We start from the raw sequence: 18,696 nt of genomic DNA, 5'->3' as shown, positions 1-18,696 counted from the left end.
ATATACTTATTTAGGATAGTTTTAGGAGTTTGGTTCCCTCTGAACATATAGATTGCCTGTGTATTGGCCTGAAGAAGGCAGGAGAGGCCCCACTTCTTCAGTCCTGGATGGTTCCGAGACTTCCACCCCTCTTTTGGCTCAGAGAGACTCTGGAGAGCAGAGTCAGGATAGACAAGTGGGAAGGAAAACAGGGGCTTCCCCAACAGCGAGAGGGAAGGTTCTCCTTCCAAGCCCTCTGAGAAGAGGCAGAAGTCCACATTCCAAACCAAGTCATTGGAGCTTCATGCTCCACAGTGGGATGGTCTGGTACTGGGAAGGACCATACTGGGATTTCTTTGAAGGGCAAGACTGCAGCACCTTCCAGTACCAGGGTTGGAACTTGGGCACCAAAATCTACAAAATCAGTGCTGCTGGTGCCATCTGCCGCAGTGACTTGGGTTACAGAAATGACTTAATCAACTTTGGCTTGTTTCTTGGCTCCAGATGATCTCTTGCTGTTCCTGGAACCAGAATCCCCTCAGCTTTCCAGAGCCCAGCACCAAGTACTGAGACCTCAGCTAGTACTGAGCTCCCTACGGTATCTCTCATCACCCCCAACCTTGAGTAGCAGTTAAGCCAGACTTGCACCGGTACCATCAACTAGCAGAGGCAGGTTGTGGCCATCTCCTCCAGTACCCAGAGCTCCTCCACTGGATCTGCAGTCCAAATCCTCGAGTTGGAAATGACTATGACTGATGCTCATCTCCAGAATATGCCCTGAAGGGTTCCTAGAAATCATTAAACAATATGTCAGGAATCTTCAGCATATTTCACCTTTTAACTGAGAATTAGGGAAGGATTTAGCACACCAACCCACTCATGCTTCATCTGAGGGCATGGTGTTTGGATGGAAGTTGTAGTTCGAAAAGCCTATTTGGCTGATGACTATAAGTTCCCCCGAGATTACACCTGCCAGCCCTCAGCACCTTTCATCCACTGGTAGTTACCTATTCTGTTTTTTCTCACCCCGTAATTTTTCCATTTCTTCAAGAGTGGCTAAACCTGTACCAGCCTGGGACTTTAACTTTTTTTATCATCCCTGACTAAGTTGCCATTCAAGCCTCTAGATTCCTGTCTGCTACTTCTCTCTATGAAGGTAGAATTTTCAGTTGCTATCACTTTGGCCAGGAGAGTTAGGGAATATCGGGGGCTCCTGGCAGACCCCCCTCTCAATACAGTTTTTCTCAAGGGTGAAGTATCCATGAGACTGCATCCAAAGTTCTTTCTGAAGGTGGTGTTGGACTTTCATCTTAACCAAAGTATCCAGCTACTGGTGCTTTATCCTAAACCTCACTGTAGCAGGGAAGAAGTGGTGTGACTCTCAATGGATATGCCTAGAACTCTTGCCTTTTACCTCCCAAAGGACAAAATCATTTCAAAAGTCTCCTAGGCTCTCTGTATCATTGGTGGAACAAATGAAAAGAGAGGCCATTTTCTCCCTGAGGCTGGCATAATGGATCTCTGGATGCATCCTACTCTGCTATGAGATGAACAATATCCCTCTCAAAGGCAATGTGAGAACACATTTGACAAGAGCTCAGGCAGCATGAGTAGTTTCCCTTAAAGTTGTCCCTACTACTGACATCTAAAGAGCAGCAGCCTGGAGTTCTGTTCACACCTTTGCTAGACAATATGCACTGGTGGAAGCAGCTGTTTCTGATACTACTTTGGGCAGGGCAGTTCAGTCTGCAATCTGTTGTGTCATAGGATTTCAGGCACCCATCTCCGTGAAAGAGACATTCTTTGTGCACTGCACATAGGAACAATCACTTGAAGGACCAGTTACTCACCTTGTTGCCACTTGAGTTCTTTGGCATTTGCAGTGTACTACCCACCCTCTTTCCCCACTGCCTGTTCACCCTCTACTGGAACTGGTGGCAGAGAGGGAACTAAGATGGCAGTGGTCTGGCTGCCTCCTTTATCTCCATGGTGTGGAGTGTGGGGAGACCATGCATGGCCCAGATGAACACTGCTAGAGAAAAATTTCTGGCTCTGGATGCATGGAGCACATGCACAACCTGAAGTGCACTATTATGCATATGGACAGCACATCTTGAAGAACTCATTATTAAAAAGCAAAGTAACCCATCCCCTCTGGTTAGCATTTCATTTAGATTTTCTCAACAGGAAATTCTACCAAAATCTATCTTTTCCAACAGAAATCTTTTATTTCAATGAAAACGCATTTTCCCACAGGACAATTTTTTTGTTTTAAAATTTTCAACTAGGCCTGTAAACTAATATCTGTATCCTTGCCAGACCTGAGCTCTGTGTAACCTTGAAAGCTTGTTTCTTGGACCAACAGAAGTTGGTCAAATAAAAGATATTACCTCACCCACTTTCTCTCTAATACCGACATGGCTACAACAACACTGCATGAATCCTTGCCCATCAGTCTTAACATCTCTCTTGAGACTGCCAACAAGGGTGCTGCTAGTTAGGTCTATTCTGGTCGGTGTAGTTGTTGCTGAATTCTTTAATGCACAGACCTATAATTAGACTGTTAACTGAATTTCAGAGGAAACAAAAGAGTTACTTTTCCTGAAAGCAGGATTTATGGATGATTGAATGTCTGTATCGAATTGAAATACCTTGTGGTTTACCTTTTTCAATGCAGATTAAAGAACTGACAGGCAACCTCAATAGGAACTCCTCCTCATCCAGCCTGTCATCTGGGCCCAGCGGGGCTGACTCAGACACATCTCACCCGAGCACTCCTAATATAGAGAGAAGCATGTCTGTTTCAGTGAAGGATCAGCGAAAAGCAATCAGAGCCCTTTTAACCTGGGTTCAAAGGAAAACCAGAAAGTAAGCCAACCTCCTTTTGGTAGCTTAGAAGAGTCTCCGTTTTACCAGCTGCAAATGGGTTTGTTTCTGAGGTTGAAACTAATTTCCCTCTAGTCCATGGGAGGAATCTATGACAATAACACATGCTGTAGGATCTTCCTTGTTTTAGTGTGTTCAGGTTTAGAGTGAGCACTTTATATTTTGGGTGAGGTCTTCAGTGGTTTAAATTGACTGACTGACTTAAACTGGCAGAATATCAGGCCCTGTATCTTCCTTATTTCACGCAGGGACGGATTAGGATGTTATGGGGCCCCGAACCAGAGCTAGTGGGGGCCCCTCCCCACCCCTTCTACCTGCAGTTCTCCCGCATCTCTCCCACCCTCCAGCCAGGAAGTGGGGTTGGGGTGCGGGGACTTGCCCTGCTCTGCCCGCCCAACGCTCCTGCCACTCCCTGGCAGGAGCTCCAGGTGGGCGGAGCAGGGCAAGCCTCTGCGTCCTGACCCTGCACTCCCTCCGAAGCACCGGGTGGGGGGATGGAGTGGGGCAAGCCTGTGTCCCAACCCTGCTCCCTGGCTGGAGCAGCAGGGAGGGGTAAAGCGGGGCAAGCCCCCAAGTCCTGTATTCGCTCCCCGGCTGGAGCGTTGGAGGGGGCAGAGCTCAGGGGCTCCCATTTTTCAGGGTCCCCCGAATTGGCCGGGGCCCCTGGGCATAGGCCCCGTTGGCCCAGTAGCTAATCCACCACTGATTTCATGATATTGTGCATTATATGTCAACTGCAATCAGTATGCTTGGCAGTATGCAAGACACAGATGCAGACTCATTCCCTGTCCTGAGGTGCTTGCAATCTATTGAGTGTTTTGTGTAAATCAAAAGATTAGATATAAATGAAGGATTAAAAACTCCCTTGAACTTTGGTGACATTTGCATCTTAATCTGACCTTAGCATCTCAAGATACTCTGTAATAAAACTAGGTTATGATTTAAAATGAAATATTACTGACAGGGACAATGTCAAGTAGTTTAGGCCAAAAATATTAATTAGTGTAAAATTGTTACAGTGCAGAGGTCTCTTCTGGATTTTTCATATAGTCCCACTGAATCATAAAGAAATGGTAAAGAAAAAGGCGGAGTTTATATAAGGCATATGGGTCAAAATTCACTTACATTAATTTGGGTATTAGGGATTGACATGTACAAATCTTTGCTGTACACAAGGGAACACTTGGGCCCACATTGCAAATGCAAAATTAAAAGGTCAGTTCTAAAAATCTTCTCCCTTGGACCAGTGAAGTCAGTGGAATTGAACCAGGGATGAATTTGGCCTGTTGTTTTGTGATCAGCTGCTGCCAATCCAGACAGCAGAGAAAGAACAAGTTAATGAATAAATCCTATTTCTAGAACTAAGACGCTGACCAATACCATTGATAACTGTGGAGTACCAATGAGGAAACGATAAACAAGGCAATCAAAGGCTATAGTGTTTTCAGTGCCCCTCAGAAATACAGTTTGGAAAGAAATCAGTGGTTGGAAAATGAATCATTTATAGCTTCCATAGAAAGAAACAGCAAAGTACAATGATAGTGAAAACTTGGTTGTAGCATTTTAAACAGTGAATCTTTCAGAACTCTCTGTCTTTGTGGTATTTCATTTTTGTTCTTGTGAAAATGCAAAAGTTGTCAAGTGTGGATTTTTTTTTATCCTGCATAGCATAAATTTCTATACTTAAGGCCAAGTATACACAAAATGTGACTCATTTATGATAGGTTTTAACATGCTTATGTTTTGGCCCCTTTCCCATACTATGGCATTAAAACACTATCGCAAAGTAAAATCAGTAATTACTCAGACATTTGGTTTTGTAAATGTTAAATACGGTTGCTAAGTACTTGTGGGTTTTGTTTTTGTTAACTACTTCCTATAAGCAGGTTGCTCTAAGTTGGTAGCCAAACTGTTGGCTCAACTTACAGTGAATCTTTATATTGTATGAAAGCGTTTCCTACTGTCCTAAAGCTAAGAAACTCTCTCCTGTAATGACTACAGCCAGACAACTTTATTTATAATTCAGGAGTTTTAGAAGGTGGCACTGCTTTTGTTGTGGGGTGGTGGTGGTGGTTGTTGTTTTTAATATATATTTCTACAATCTATATTTGTTTTGTTTTTTTAAAATGTAGATATGGTGTTGCAGTTCAAGATTTTGCCAGCAGTTGGCGGAGTGGCCTTGCTTTCTTAGCTATAATAAAAGCAATCAATTCCAACTTGGTAGACATGAAGCGAGCTTTGGAGAAATCAGCCCGGGAAAACTTAGAGGATGCTTTCAGCATAGCACAAGATAAACTTGGTGTTCCTAGACTTCTGGAGCCAGAAGGTAACACATTCGCAGCAGCCTTCCTTGGTGCATCTGTCAAATAATTAAAAACTTATGACTCTTTATTTTTATTGCAATAGTTCCCATTAGCTTTAGTCAGTATTGGGTCCCCATTTTGCTGGGTACTGTACAAAAGCAGTCCTTTTCCCAAAGTACTTACAATCTAAAAAGACAAAATGAGCAAAGGGCGGGATAAAGGGATCCAGTACATGAGCAAAATGATCAGGAGGATGGTAGGCATACGTCTTAGCAAATGATCAGGATGATGGTAGGCATATGTCTTGCTAGCTCCAGTTATTTTCTCTCTGTTCCTTCTTTTAAATTGTCCTTGCTTATTCTAAAATTCCCTTTTTTCCTTTTTGCCTATTTTGAATGGTCTTAAATTTAGTTTTAAATTTTCCTTGCCTCTTCCATTTTTTTTTTCTACTTGAGTAAATGAAACTTCTACTGTAATACCTGTCCCTATTCTGTCTGATTCAAGCCTAAATTGAAGCTGGACCTCGATCCTGCAATTGATGGCAAGTGGACAGATGCCTGCGTGCAAGTGGTACCCATTTAGAGGAATAGAATATCCCTGGCTTTCTCACTGGAAACAAATCACTGCCTGTCACTCAACAAAACCTCTTGCTGGTGAAAGAGCAGCACTTTCAGGCTACGATGGGAATATCCTAAGAAGGGTGACCCTGACCTAGGACTCATTTGAGTTTGGGGAGCGGGGGAAGGGTATTAAAGTGGAGGAGACTGAGGCATCCTCTGGGTTCCATCAACAATTAAGAGGATTCTGCCTTCTCTCCTCAAAAATAAAATAATAAGTCTGGGTTTTCATAAGAATGTTTCTACCTTGAATCCTAAAAGTAGGATATGCCTCTGAAGGCCCATTTCTGTGCAAGTCCTCTTTCAGTATTTAAGAGTCCAGTGCTTTTGTGTTTTTTCTCCACAGATATAATGGTTGAGTCACCTGATGAACAATCAATTATGACGTATGTGGCACAATTTCTGGAGCATTTCCAAGAGACAGAAGGGGTACGCTTTTCTTTCATAAAGTACATTTTCATAATTTGTCATGGCATCCTTGAAGTCAGATATATGTTCTCATTTTTACCTTCAGAACTATTACAAACAATTTATTTCAAGTGGTTTAAAAGCCATATCATATTTTAGTGATTCCTGTTCTGTTTGTCTGATCCGATACCTTAGGTTTTAAGTTGGGGCCATTAAACTGCTTTGGAGAAAATAAGACTCAATCCAAACATTAAACCCAAAGCTGTTTTACAAAAGTTAGGATCAATTCAAATAAGTACTACCCCACTCCTTTCTCATCCCTGAACCCCCGGATTTTAGACAATTTGGCAGACTTTGTTGGACTGGTTTCTGTCTTCAAATCTCATGAGATCTGAGCTCAGATTGGTGATGTTGCTCAAAAGACATAGTACCAGATTCAAGACCGCAGAGGTGAAATAATGGTCCCACTGAAGTCAGTGGAAAAAAACTTCAATTGACTTCAGTGGGACCATGATTTCACTACAGACCTTACCTTTGATAAGGGGCCAGTTTGGAATTTATGGGACAGAGCTGGTAGATAAGCACACTTCATGTGTGGGATGGAGAGGGCCTTCTGGGGCTCTGGTAGAGGAGTTTGTAGTGGAACAGAGGAAAGGAAATTAAAGGATGGGAGTCACTCAAAGAGCTGAAAAGAATGAGAGCGAAGTAGGAACTGGGGAGATCACATTTAGATCTGTATAAGCAGCCAGACATTTCAGGGCTTATCCGAACCTCAGACCTCTTGAGGTTGGTCATCACTAATTTAAATTACACCTTTTTGGTATGAAAAGGAGATTCCAAGGACGTTTGTTCCCCACGAGAAGCAGGATGATAGTTTTCTTGTTTTTCCTCAAGTAGCATACAGATAAAAATGCAGCTCTTACACATTCAAGTTACTTTGCTACTAGTTTTCTTCAGATTTATGTTTAATAAAGTCTCCAGTTGCATTATTCATGCTACTTATGTTTTACACCATCAATTTTTAAGGTTCGTTAATTGTATTTTATGCGTGAGGGGAAAAAAACCTCAAATTTCTTCCTACTTTTCAGATAAACTGCCCAGCTCAGACGGTAAATAAAAAAATCAGACTAGCAGATCAATATGGTCTACAATAGATTTAGTGGACTCTTGGGTTTATTTTACTCCAGTTTCTGTATTTAATATATATTTAAAGCAGCTATCCCCATAGAGGCCGCATGGAGAGGTGAATTGAAATAATGATTGAGAACTGGGATCTCCGAATTCTAATCTAGCTGTGCCAGGGACTTGCTCTGTGGCCTTGTACACTTTAACTTTGTTAATTCAGTTTCCTGACTTACAAAATGGGACAATCATTACTTGACTAGTTCAAAGGATGATACAAGGGTTGATTAATGACTCTCTTTCTATAGCAATTTGAAAATGTAAAGTGATATGTAAATTACTGTTTAATGCTATATCATCCTTTACAGGAAGATTTTTCAGATCCTGATAAGAAAATCCCAGTTGAAGCCACATATGTCCATATCAAAGACACACCTTCAGAACAAGAGGGCAAGATCTTGATATTGAATGAAAATGGAGAATGTACGTACACTGTTAACCATGAAAGGAGCCACTCTCCTCCTACAAAGGTTTGTGTCCACGATTTGCCCGAGGAACTCCAGTCAGAAATTGCACATGAAGAAGTTAATGACCAATTGAATCAACCGTTACCAGGTCATTCACAGGGAGTCTCAGAGGAGTCATTGGTTTTGTTGTCTGCAGAAGAACTTCAGAGGCCTACCTCTTTGCAGATTACAGGATCTGTCAGTTTTGACTCCAGTTCCTCTTGGGAAGTTCTTAGTGATAAACTGATTCAGAATGAAGGGAGCATATCTGATGATCAACTGAAACAGAATGATGACCTTTCAGCAACTGTTTTGACTGATCAGAAAAATGCTGCTGACACAGTTGATTCAGAATCATTTTCTAAAAAAGAATTTACCATAAAGATGTCTCCTGAATGCAACAATGAAATTAAGGACTCACTAGTCAACGAAACATGGGATAGTTGTTCTTTGAGCCCATTGTCTCACACTTCAGATGCACATACAAATGAACCAACAAATCTAGTAGAAAACACTGAACCCATAACTTCAACTTTTCTACAGGAAAATGCTTCCAAAGAAGAGGATATACGTAAATATGTTTTGTGTCTACTAGATGAAGAAATATCTAAACTTCCAGATGGGTATGAACATCTAAAACAATCACCTGTTTTTCAGACAGTACAAGATACCAGTTGTTTACCCAAGGATTCTGATCTCAAAGGTGAAATGGAAATATCTTTGTCCTGCAAACCTGAAAATTCAACCCCACCAGTTACAAAAATTCCTGAGAATCTTGATATTCATAGTGAAGGTGGATCTTCAGCTAAAATGTCACCAAATTCTTTGAAAGTTTCTGTAATTCCACACGATCTTTTCTACTATCCACATTACAATGTTCCCATATCAGCAGTTTTGGAAGCTTTTGCTAAGCCTAGTCCTGCCTCTTATGTTTCTGAAAACAGCAAAATCTGTGGTGAGCTATCAATGAATTATTTGCATGAAGGGGAGCCATTGGTACTAAACAATGAAGGAGGCATTCTGGAGCCACGTCTGCAAACCAACCTGAGTGTCTCTCCAGCAGAAATGGATGCTGAGGACACGGAAGAGGAGAAAGCGGATCCTGAGAGTCCCACTAAGTCCTTCTCTGAAAAAGTACAGGCTGCCCTAACAGGAACGAATGTGGAACTCAAGGAAGACACCAGTATATCCACAAACTCTCAAGATTCTACAAATCCAGAAAATCCTGAGGTACTCATCTTAATTTTTAAATTTCAGCCATCTACTTGCTTGTATAAGTTGGCCCCAACACCTTAATTTTACTACAAGACTTTTGAATAATTGTAGTAAATATGCTATGTCTGTTCTCCCAAAACATTGTTTACCACTGCCCTCTGCTGGATGGAATGTCAGATTGGCTCATGTGTGATGTTCTCATAACAGCTGCAGGCCATATAATATGAGCCCTAATACTACTAGCTAAATGAGAATTTTTCATGGGATACCACCAGCATTTAAAATAACTGTCTAATGTGTCTGTCTAGCTGACATTGTGATCATATTGGCTTATAAACCTTCTGTCATTGGGATGGCTCCTAGGTATTACAGCTGTTGCTGTTGAGGGGCAACGGCATGCTTGCTATACACAACATACAAGTGAAGACAATTCCTGCCCTAAAACGCATAAATCTAAGGGCCTGCACCTGCAAACACTCTCACACTTGAGTAACTTTACTCACACAAGTAGTCATATTAACTTGAGTGGGACTAATCACACGAGTAAAGTTAAGGCTTGTACCAGCTATACTGTTATAATTACACTGGTATAGTTAAAGTGATACACCAATCTAATTCACTATGTGGACACACTTATTCTGAAGTGATCCTTTCCAGGGGCCATGTTGTGCCATGATTTCTTATACAAAATTCCACTTTGAAAGAAATGAGGAGTTTTATTTAAGAACTGGTAGCATGATGTAGCCCTATGTGCCCCATTCAACATTTAAGCAACAACTTGCTTACTAAGAAGCACTATATTTTTTATCCTGTTGAGTGAGATCTTTATGCATTAAATGCAATTCATTGCTATGGAGAGCAGACTAAACATTAGACATCTGAAAGCTGGATCATAGCAGAGCTGTATTTATTTTTGTCATTGTCTAATGGAAAATCTCTCTCTTTTAAAACAGGTCACGGTAAACCAGTTGGAGGATACATCGTCAGCAATGTTGAGATCAGAAATAAGCAGTAAAAGGAAGGAAAAAAAGAAAAATGTGATCCAAGCAGAAAACTTTCAGACTTTAGAAACGGGGACTCCACAGTTACCTGATAAACAAAAAGAAGAAATCACTGGTTATCAGGAGTTTTCCAGGTAACTAATTAACTTTTATAGAGTCTTCAATATGCCTTGATGTGAAATTGTTTTTCGGTAGTATGTTTCTGAACAAATCTCATTTAGCTAGTACATGTTATCCCCACTGGGCTTGTCTATGTTACAGTCACAAATGTGTTGGGGGAACCAGTAACAATGTGACGTTGTCATTACACAACTGGATTTGTCTACACATGCAAAGAGATTCCTAAACATGTTTAACACACAACTGTGCTGTACTTACAGTGGAGAGAAAACCACTGACACTGTGACCACTGTACTACTTTAATGGTTGATGTCCCAAATTGTATCTGTACATATATGATTGAAACATTCAGCTAACTCTCACTCCTGTTTCTTTTGAGTATTAGTTTAGGTACAAGGGAATATATTTGAACAAAAATGGATTTGTGCTCGTTTTGGTGAACAGTTTAATCAGAGCTGCAACAAACTCAATAGAAATCCACTTCCAGAATCCCATTAACTCAGTTTCTCCAAGCTTTTTAACCACCATTCTAGTACCTTTCATGATAAAATAAGTTCAAAAAAGAAAACAGAGCACAAATGGTAACAGTTTAGGGATATAGTCTCACTTCAAGCTAATGGGGTTTGTGCACCTTCAACATCTATCAAGATATTGCTTTTCAGAAATAATTCAAAGTGGGAATGTCGCTAGTTTTTCATATCATGGCCAGATTTTCCAAAGCAGCCTCTGAAATTGCACCTGAACATTTTGTGCGCATAAAAACATGGATTTGAATGTGTATTTGAGGTTTTGCATATCCTGAAGATGACGTACATAAAATTGCAGGAGCCTCTGTTGAGGTAAAAGCCCCTGTGAAAATTTGGCTCTGTGAAATTAAAGTTTATTTTTATTTACTTTGCAGGGTTAGCTACAGCGACTCCAATGTTTACCTCCGAAAAAGGATTCCTAATCCCACTGAAAAGGTTAGTATGAGGAAAAATGTAGTGTCTCCCATTCACTACTTCTAATTATCTCCTAAAATCACAGGCCTCGTAAATGGTAGACTGCTAATTATAAAAAGTAATTATATGTGATTGCTCAAACACAACCAAATATAAACCTGTTGATTAAATGAAAGTCATAGAATTTCTGGTTTAAGAACTAAGACATTAGGAATAAATAAAAGCTTTAAAGGAAAACACAAACAATTTTTAATCAAACCTTTCAGAGTGGTAGCCGTGTTAGTCTGTATCAGCAAAAACAACTAGGAGTACTTTGTGGCACCTTAGAGACTAACAAATGTATTTGGGCATAAGCTTCCATGGCTTTCATCAGATGCATGGAGTGGAAAATACAGTAGGCAGGTATATATACACAGTACATGAAAAGATGGGAGTTGCCTTACCAAGTGGGGGTTCAGTGCTAACGAGACAATTCAATTAAAGTGGAAGTGGGCTATTCTCAACAGTAGAATACCAAGGGAGGAAAATCACTTTTGTAGTGGTAATGAGGGCAATGTAATCAGGATGGCCTGTTTCAAACAGTTGACAAGAAGGTGTGAGTAACAGTAGGGGGAAATTATTTTTTGTAGTGACTCACCTACTCCCAGTCTTTATTCAGGCCTAATTTGATGGTGTCCAGTTTGCAAATTAATTCCAGTTCTGCAGTTTCTCATTGGAATCTGTCTGTCTTTGAAGTCCAGGGAGATTGAAGTGTTCTCCAACTGTTTTTTGAATGTTATAATTCGTGACATCTGATTTGTGTCCATTTATTCTTTTGCATAGAGACTGTCCAGTTTGGCCAATGTACATGGCAGAGGGGCATTGCTGGCACATGATGGCATATATCACATTGGTAGATGTGCAGGTGAACGAGCCCCTGATGGTGTGGCTGATGTGGTTAGGTCCTATGATGGTGTCCCTTGAATAGTATTTGGACAGAGTTGGCAACTGGGTTTGTTGCAGGGGTTTGTTACCAGCAACTACACACCACACAACAAAAACACTACCCAGGAACCTATCCCATCTTTTCATGTACTGTGTATATATACCTGCCTACTGTATTTTCCACTCCATGCATCTGATGAAGTGGGTTTTAGCCCACGAAAGCTTATGCCCAAATAAATTTAAGTCTCTAAGGTGCCACAAGTACTCCTCGTTGTTTTTAATCAAACCTTGTGTCATTAAGAATATCCACAAAGGAATGTCTAATCATGCAATTATACAAATTATAATTTGGGGACTACATTGTAATTTCAATATTTCTGAAGCAGTCAGTGACTCGACACTTCACTGAGGTTGCAATTCTTTGCATAGTGAGTTTTCTTTAATTCTGCAGTGACACTTTCTGCTTTCAGTAAATAGCAAGGAACATGATGTATGCTCTGTATCTTATGTGCAGTAGCCTCCCAATACCTCATTTATGACCCGTCCTGCAAATTGCTGAGCATTTCATAAGTACCTCACAGGACTGGGTTTATTGGTTCAAACCTGCATTGCTTGTTGCATCATGCCACTTGACTGATGGCTCAGTCCTACGCCACTGAAATTAATAGCACAGTGGTAGACATGGTTTGTCTTGTTCTCTCAAGAGATGTTCATTACCTCACTGGGCCCTAGATTGATGTCTGTGGCACAGAGAGGCAATAGGTGATGTTGTAGCTGCATTTCACGTTTTTGGGCTGGGACTGTGGCTCTCCCAAACACAAGGTGAAATCCAGTACTTCCTGAAGTCAATATGAATTTTGTCATTGATTTCAGTGGAGCCAGGATTTAATGCACACACTTCATCCATAAAACTCAGCGACTCAAAGTATGCGCAAGCAAAGAGGATTTCACCCACTGTGAATACAAAATATTGGAAACAGCAATGTCTGTGACTGTTTGTGTTTCACTATTGTTGATATCACAGGCATTGTTGCTTCCAATATTTTGCAACGGGAATGTATTAGAAGCCAAATCTCATTTTGTTGGAGTAAAATTTAGAAAGATTTTTGTACATAACTTAAAATCAGCTGCTGTCTTTGTCGCTGTCTTTGATGTTTGTTTAAGAGCCATTTGACTTTTTTCATTGTATTTTTGTTTATAAATATGTAATTTTAGGAATACATTAGTGAAAACAAACAGAAGAACACAGATGTGAATGAAAGCACAAATCTGTTAATTATCAGGTGGGTAGTGTCTTTTTCATGGCATCCAAGACTTCTAGAATCTTGTACATGCGTTCTAAAGTGAGATTCAGGACTATTCTGCAGTGGTTGAGACTGATGTACACTTTAGAAAATTATAGGCACTGGCAGGGAATAGGATTCAACACAACTCCTCACAGGTCTGAAGTACAAACTTTGGTCAGTATAGATATATGGTAGCAGATTGTCAGCCTTGGCTAGATCTTTACACATAGCAAGGGAGACTTAGAGCTGTGTTAATTGGGCAGCTGAGGATTCCCCCATGAGCCAACAGAATACCATATTTGGTGGAGGGGACATTCCAGGGCAAGGAAAGAATGGGAGAGGGTAGAGTTAAAATGTGATGTGCTCCAATGATCCTGGGCCAGTGGTCCCTAGGAGACTGTTACAGCCAGTGCATGGCCTTGTCTGTACTGGGACGACTTTGCAGGAGTGCAGCTACAGTGTAGATAAGGCCTCTACTTGAGGCCAAAGTGGGTTTTGCATTGACTTGAGTGGAGCCAGTATTTGGCTCATAATTAGTGGTTACTGGAGTTAATTACGGAAAACACGCAAAAATGCTATTGGAAACAGGAGTGTCCAGTTCTCACTTACATGATTGATAGCGCCAGACCTTCTGAAAATGGTGTAAACAACATACCACATTATGACTGTTTGCAAAACTAGCATGAAACTTACTGCCTTTGATATCCAGTCAGATTTTCAGTAAGAAGAATGAAAGCCAATCTGCAGAATTACTTCAAAAACAAAAGAGAACATAGGGATATATTTCATTGAAAAACTGGCAAATTTATTCAAAGTTAAAATTTAAAAAGAACCACACTGAAGAAGATGCTGTGTTCACATTAGTAAAATGTGGATGGGTTGCTGTCTCTGCTGATTTAATTATGGTATTTTGAAGATGAAAAGCTCCATCTAAGTTGCAAGTGGTGGTGGTGTTTTGAATTACAGGACCCAGTGAAATCTCCCAGTTTGCAGATCATAGACTTTAAGGTCAGAAGGGACCATTATGATCGCAGGCCACAGAATCACACCCACCCACTCCTGTAACAAACCCCTAATCTATGTCTGAGCTATTGAAGTCCTCAAATCGTGGTTTAAAGCCTTCAAGGTGCAGAGAATTCTCCAGCAAGTGACCCGAGTCCCATGCTGCAGAGGAAGTTACCTGTATTACTTTTTTTCCCTTTCTTAAAAATAGGAACTATGTTAGCAATTCTCCAGTCATACAGTACAACCCCTGAGTTTACAGATTCATTAAAAATTCTTGCTAATGGGCTTGCAATTTCATGTGCCAGTTTCTTTAATATTCTTGGATGAAGATTATCTGGGCCCCCCGATTTAGTCCCATTAAGCTGTTTGAGTTTGGCTTCTACCTCGGATATGGTAATATCTACCTCCATATCCTCATTCCCATTTGTCATCCTACCATTATCCCTAAGCTCCTCATTAGCCTCATTAAAGACTGAGGTAAAGTATTTGTTTAGATATTGGGCCATGCATAGATTAGCCTTAACCTCAACTCCATCCTCAGTGTTTAGCGGTCCCACTTCTTCTTTCTTTGTTTTCTTCTTATTTATATGGCTATAGAACCTTTTACTATTGGTTTTAATTCCTTTTGCAAGGTCCAACTCTACATGGCTTTTGACCTTTCTCACTTTATCCCTACATATTCTGACCTCAATAAGGTAGCTTTCCTTGTTGATCCCTCCCATCTTCCACTCCTTGTAGGCTTTCTGCTTTTTCTTAATCACCTCTCTGAGATGCCTGCTCATCCAGGTTGGTCTACAACTCCTGCCTATGAATTTTTCCCCCTTTCTTGGGATGCAGGCTTCTGATAGTTTCTGCAACTTTGACTTGAAGTAATTCCAGGCCTCCTCCTGCCTTTAGATCCACAAGTTCTTTAGTCCAATCCACTTCCCCAACTAATTTCCTTAATTTTTTAAAGTTAGCCCTTTTGAAATCAAAAACCCTAGTCGAAGATCTCTCTTTGTTTATCCTTCCATTTAGTTTGAACTGAATTAGCTCAGGATTGCTTGAACCAAGATTGTCCCCTACAACCATTTCTTCTATGAGGTCCTCACTACTCACCAAAACCAAATCTAAAATTGCATCTCCTCTCATTGGTTCAACAACTACTGGACGAAGGAATCCATTAGCTATCGCATCTAGGGAAATCTGAGCCCTATTATTATTACTGGTACTTGTCCTCCAGTGTATATCTGGGAAGTTAAGGTCTCCCATGATCACACAATTCCCATTAGTATTTACTTCATTACAAACATTAAAGAGGTCTCTATCAATATCCAAATCAGATCCCAGTGGTGTATAGCACACCCCAAGCACTATCCCAGGGGAGGCTCTAGTAACTTTCTTCTTCAATGTGATTTTTGCCTAGACAGACTCTGTCTTATCCATTTCATGACTTCTTATTTCTTTACAGTCTACCTCATCATTGATATACAATGCTACTCTACCACCTTTGCCTTTATTTCTGTCTTTCCTAAACAGCACATACCCCTCAATACCTGTACTCCAGTCATGACTACTATTCCACCATGTTTTTGTTATCCCTATAATATCTGGTTTCACTTCCTGCACCAGTAGCTCTAGTTCCTCCATTTTGTTACCTAGGCTCCTCGCATTGGTGTACAAACATCTTAATTTTTGCTGTTTGGCTTCACTCACATTCTTTACACAATTAGGCACAGACATTCTACCGCCGTATCACCTATTAGACTGGTAACTACACTACACTACCCTTCCTCCTTATGTCCATTCTCCTACCCACGGCTGTATCCTTTCTTACTTCATTTTCTTCCCTCTCAATGTTAAAATCCAGCATGGAGATTACCTGAACATCTCCCAACCATTTTCCCCAAATTCCTAGTTTAAAGCTCTCTTAATCAGTTGTGCCAGTCTCCATCCTAGAAGTCTATTTCCCTCCCTATTCAGGTGAAGTCCATCCCGAGAGAACAGTCCTCTGTCCATGAATGCCTCCCAGTGGCCATACATCCCAAAGCCCTCCTTATAGCACCACTGCCTGAGCCATCTGTTGATCATCATAATCTTGTCACACCTTTGTTGCCCTTCTCTAGAAACAGGCAGAATCCCACTGAAGATCACTTGAGCCTCCATTTCCTTAAGAGTCTTCCCCAGCCTGGCATAGTCTCCCTTGATACGTTCCAGCGAGAATCTACCCGTATCATTTGTTCCCACATGAAGGACAATCAGTGGATTCTTTCCTACTCCCATTAGAATCCTCTTCAGCCTCAGGTCCACGTCCTGTATCTTAGCACCCGGCAGACAGCACACCCTTCTGTTCTCTGGATCAGCTCTGGTTACAGGCCTGTCCTTCTCAGTAAGGAGTCCCCAGTCATGTAGATCTGCCTTTTCCTGGTGATGGTGCGATTCTCTGGTCTATCCCCTGTTCTCTCTGGCTGCAAGTCCTCTCGATTTCTATTCTCCCTTGCAATCCTCTGCAACCCATCCCGTATCCTCCTCGGGCTCATATTTGGTGGTGTTTTCTCCATTGACTCTTCCCCTCTTCCTATAAGACTATCTGCTCTTCTCTTCTTCCTTGCCCTCTCACCTTCAGTGAGCACCTGCTGTGCCCCTTATTCATTTTCCAACTCTGCAAACCTGTTCCTGAGCTTTATTTCTCCTTCACTAGCCCATCTTTTCCTCTGCCTGCTTCTCTTAGTCACACGCTTCCACTGTCCACTTTCCTCACCCAGCAGTCTCCCCTCAGAGTTCTTTGGTCCTGCTTCCATCTGCAAGTCTGAGCTTTTCCCTTCAGCCTCCTCATGTCTTTGCTCCAATATCTGTTCGAACCTCCTTCTAAACTCAATCAGAGTTTCCACCTGCATCTCCAATCCTCGGATCTCTTCCTCCATCAGCTCTACCAGGCAGCACTTCATGCAGACGAAACTCTTTTCAGGTACCCCCTCCAGGATCATGTATATGCCGCAGCTTCTACATCCAGTCATCTTCATTGTGTCTTCCACTGCTTGGGTCACTACCACTGCTGCCTCTGTATCTGTCATAGCCTTCCCATCTAAGTCCTGTTAGTCCAAGGAACACAGACCAAACCAAACCACCACCACCCAGAGCAAAAACAAACCCCCAACGAGTGCCAGAACACCACACACCCTTCAGTAGCCTATCTGTTCCTCTGTCTGCCTCTCTTATTCTTCCTTGCAAACTCCCACTCAAACTCCCGTGTTTACAGCTCTGTTTGCTGGCTCCTGTGTTGGAGTTTCTCTTGTTAGTCTTTAAATTTCATTTCAGACTTTTGAGAACTTTGACCAAATAGCATCAGAGAATTCATCCGCCCTCAAGAAAAGATTTCCAATGTATGTTATCAATGTATAATTAAATTCTTCAAAACCTACGTGGGCAAGAACTTTCAAAATAAATGGCTTCATTACTCAAGTGTTTGAGACCCTTTTCAGAGGGCATTTTCAGAAGTGACTAGTGATTTGTGAGTGCCCTTCTTCAGAAACCGGAACGGGATCTGATTTTCAAAATCAGTTGTGGTTCTACCCTGTGAAAATGAAGTCCCTTTAAGATGTCTCAAGTTGGACACCCAATGTCATTCACAATTGCTGAAAATCTTAGCTTTGTTTCAATTAAAAATCTGTATTTGAACATTGCCCAATATTCATAGGTGTTTACAATTAGGGGTGGAACCTCAACTGACATAAATTGGCATAACTCCAGTGACTTCAGTGGGAGTTGCACTGATTGATGCTACCTGAGAATCAGCCCGAAGTTGTCAGAGGCTTAAAACAGTAGTGTGCATTGGCTTCTAAGAAGTGATACTGCACAACCCCCTTGTGTGCCTCACAGTTCTGATTCACTCTCTAGCTGGCTGGACTGTAAGATTAATTGAACTACTGCCTTACAGTTCTGCCCATCTTTCCATCAACAACTGCAGTCAATCCACTGCACATTTACAGTTGTTTTCCTCCCCCAACCCAACCTCTCTCTCTCCCATTTTTGTAGGAAGAAAAAAGACTTAGAGGCTCCAGAGAATGCTATTCCACCTTCTGAACCTCCATGTGTAGAGCAACCCGAGTTATTTTACTTCATTGTTTTCCTCTGGGTGCTGGTCTACTGCCTGTTGCTCCTTCCGCATCTTGTTAGCAACAAACTTTGATCTCTGTGAGTGTGGGAATAATAAAAGACAGTGGCTTGATTTTTTCATGTGTATGCATATAAATCGGTTCCTTCAGGTGAAGCACAGACAAATATAGGGCCTGATTTTAAAGCTGATACAAAGATTAGTCTTAACTTACTATTGTGCTATTTATAATGTTGTAGCACATTTTATATTGTGACATTGTGTAGATATATATATATATATATATAGAT

The 18,696-nt window shown here is 41.2% G+C and overlaps 1 protein-coding gene across 1 annotated transcript in view; it reads left to right on the top strand.

Moving 5' to 3' along the window:
• Positions 1-18,481, top strand: part of CLMN (calmin) — a 90,192-nt gene extending 71,711 nt beyond the window's left edge. The window contains exons 6-13 of the mRNA XM_077820435.1: positions 2,657-2,847; positions 4,998-5,191; positions 6,132-6,214; positions 7,684-9,051; positions 9,990-10,171; positions 11,059-11,119; positions 13,238-13,305; positions 18,328-18,481. Coding sequence (XP_077676561.1) covers positions 2,657-2,847; positions 4,998-5,191; positions 6,132-6,214; positions 7,684-9,051; positions 9,990-10,171; positions 11,059-11,119; positions 13,238-13,305; positions 18,328-18,481 — 2,301 coding nt within the window. The remainder of the gene's footprint in view (positions 1-2,656; positions 2,848-4,997; positions 5,192-6,131; positions 6,215-7,683; positions 9,052-9,989; positions 10,172-11,058; positions 11,120-13,237; positions 13,306-18,327) is intronic.
• Positions 18,482-18,696: the final 215 nt, after the last annotated feature.

This window comes from Eretmochelys imbricata, chromosome 6, assembly GCF_965152235.1.
Source record: "Eretmochelys imbricata isolate rEreImb1 chromosome 6, rEreImb1.hap1, whole genome shotgun sequence".
Taxonomy (NCBI): domain Eukaryota; kingdom Metazoa; phylum Chordata; order Testudines; family Cheloniidae; genus Eretmochelys; species Eretmochelys imbricata.
Note: the sequence above shows the minus strand (reverse complement) of the source record. Positions and strands in the feature narration are given on the sequence as shown.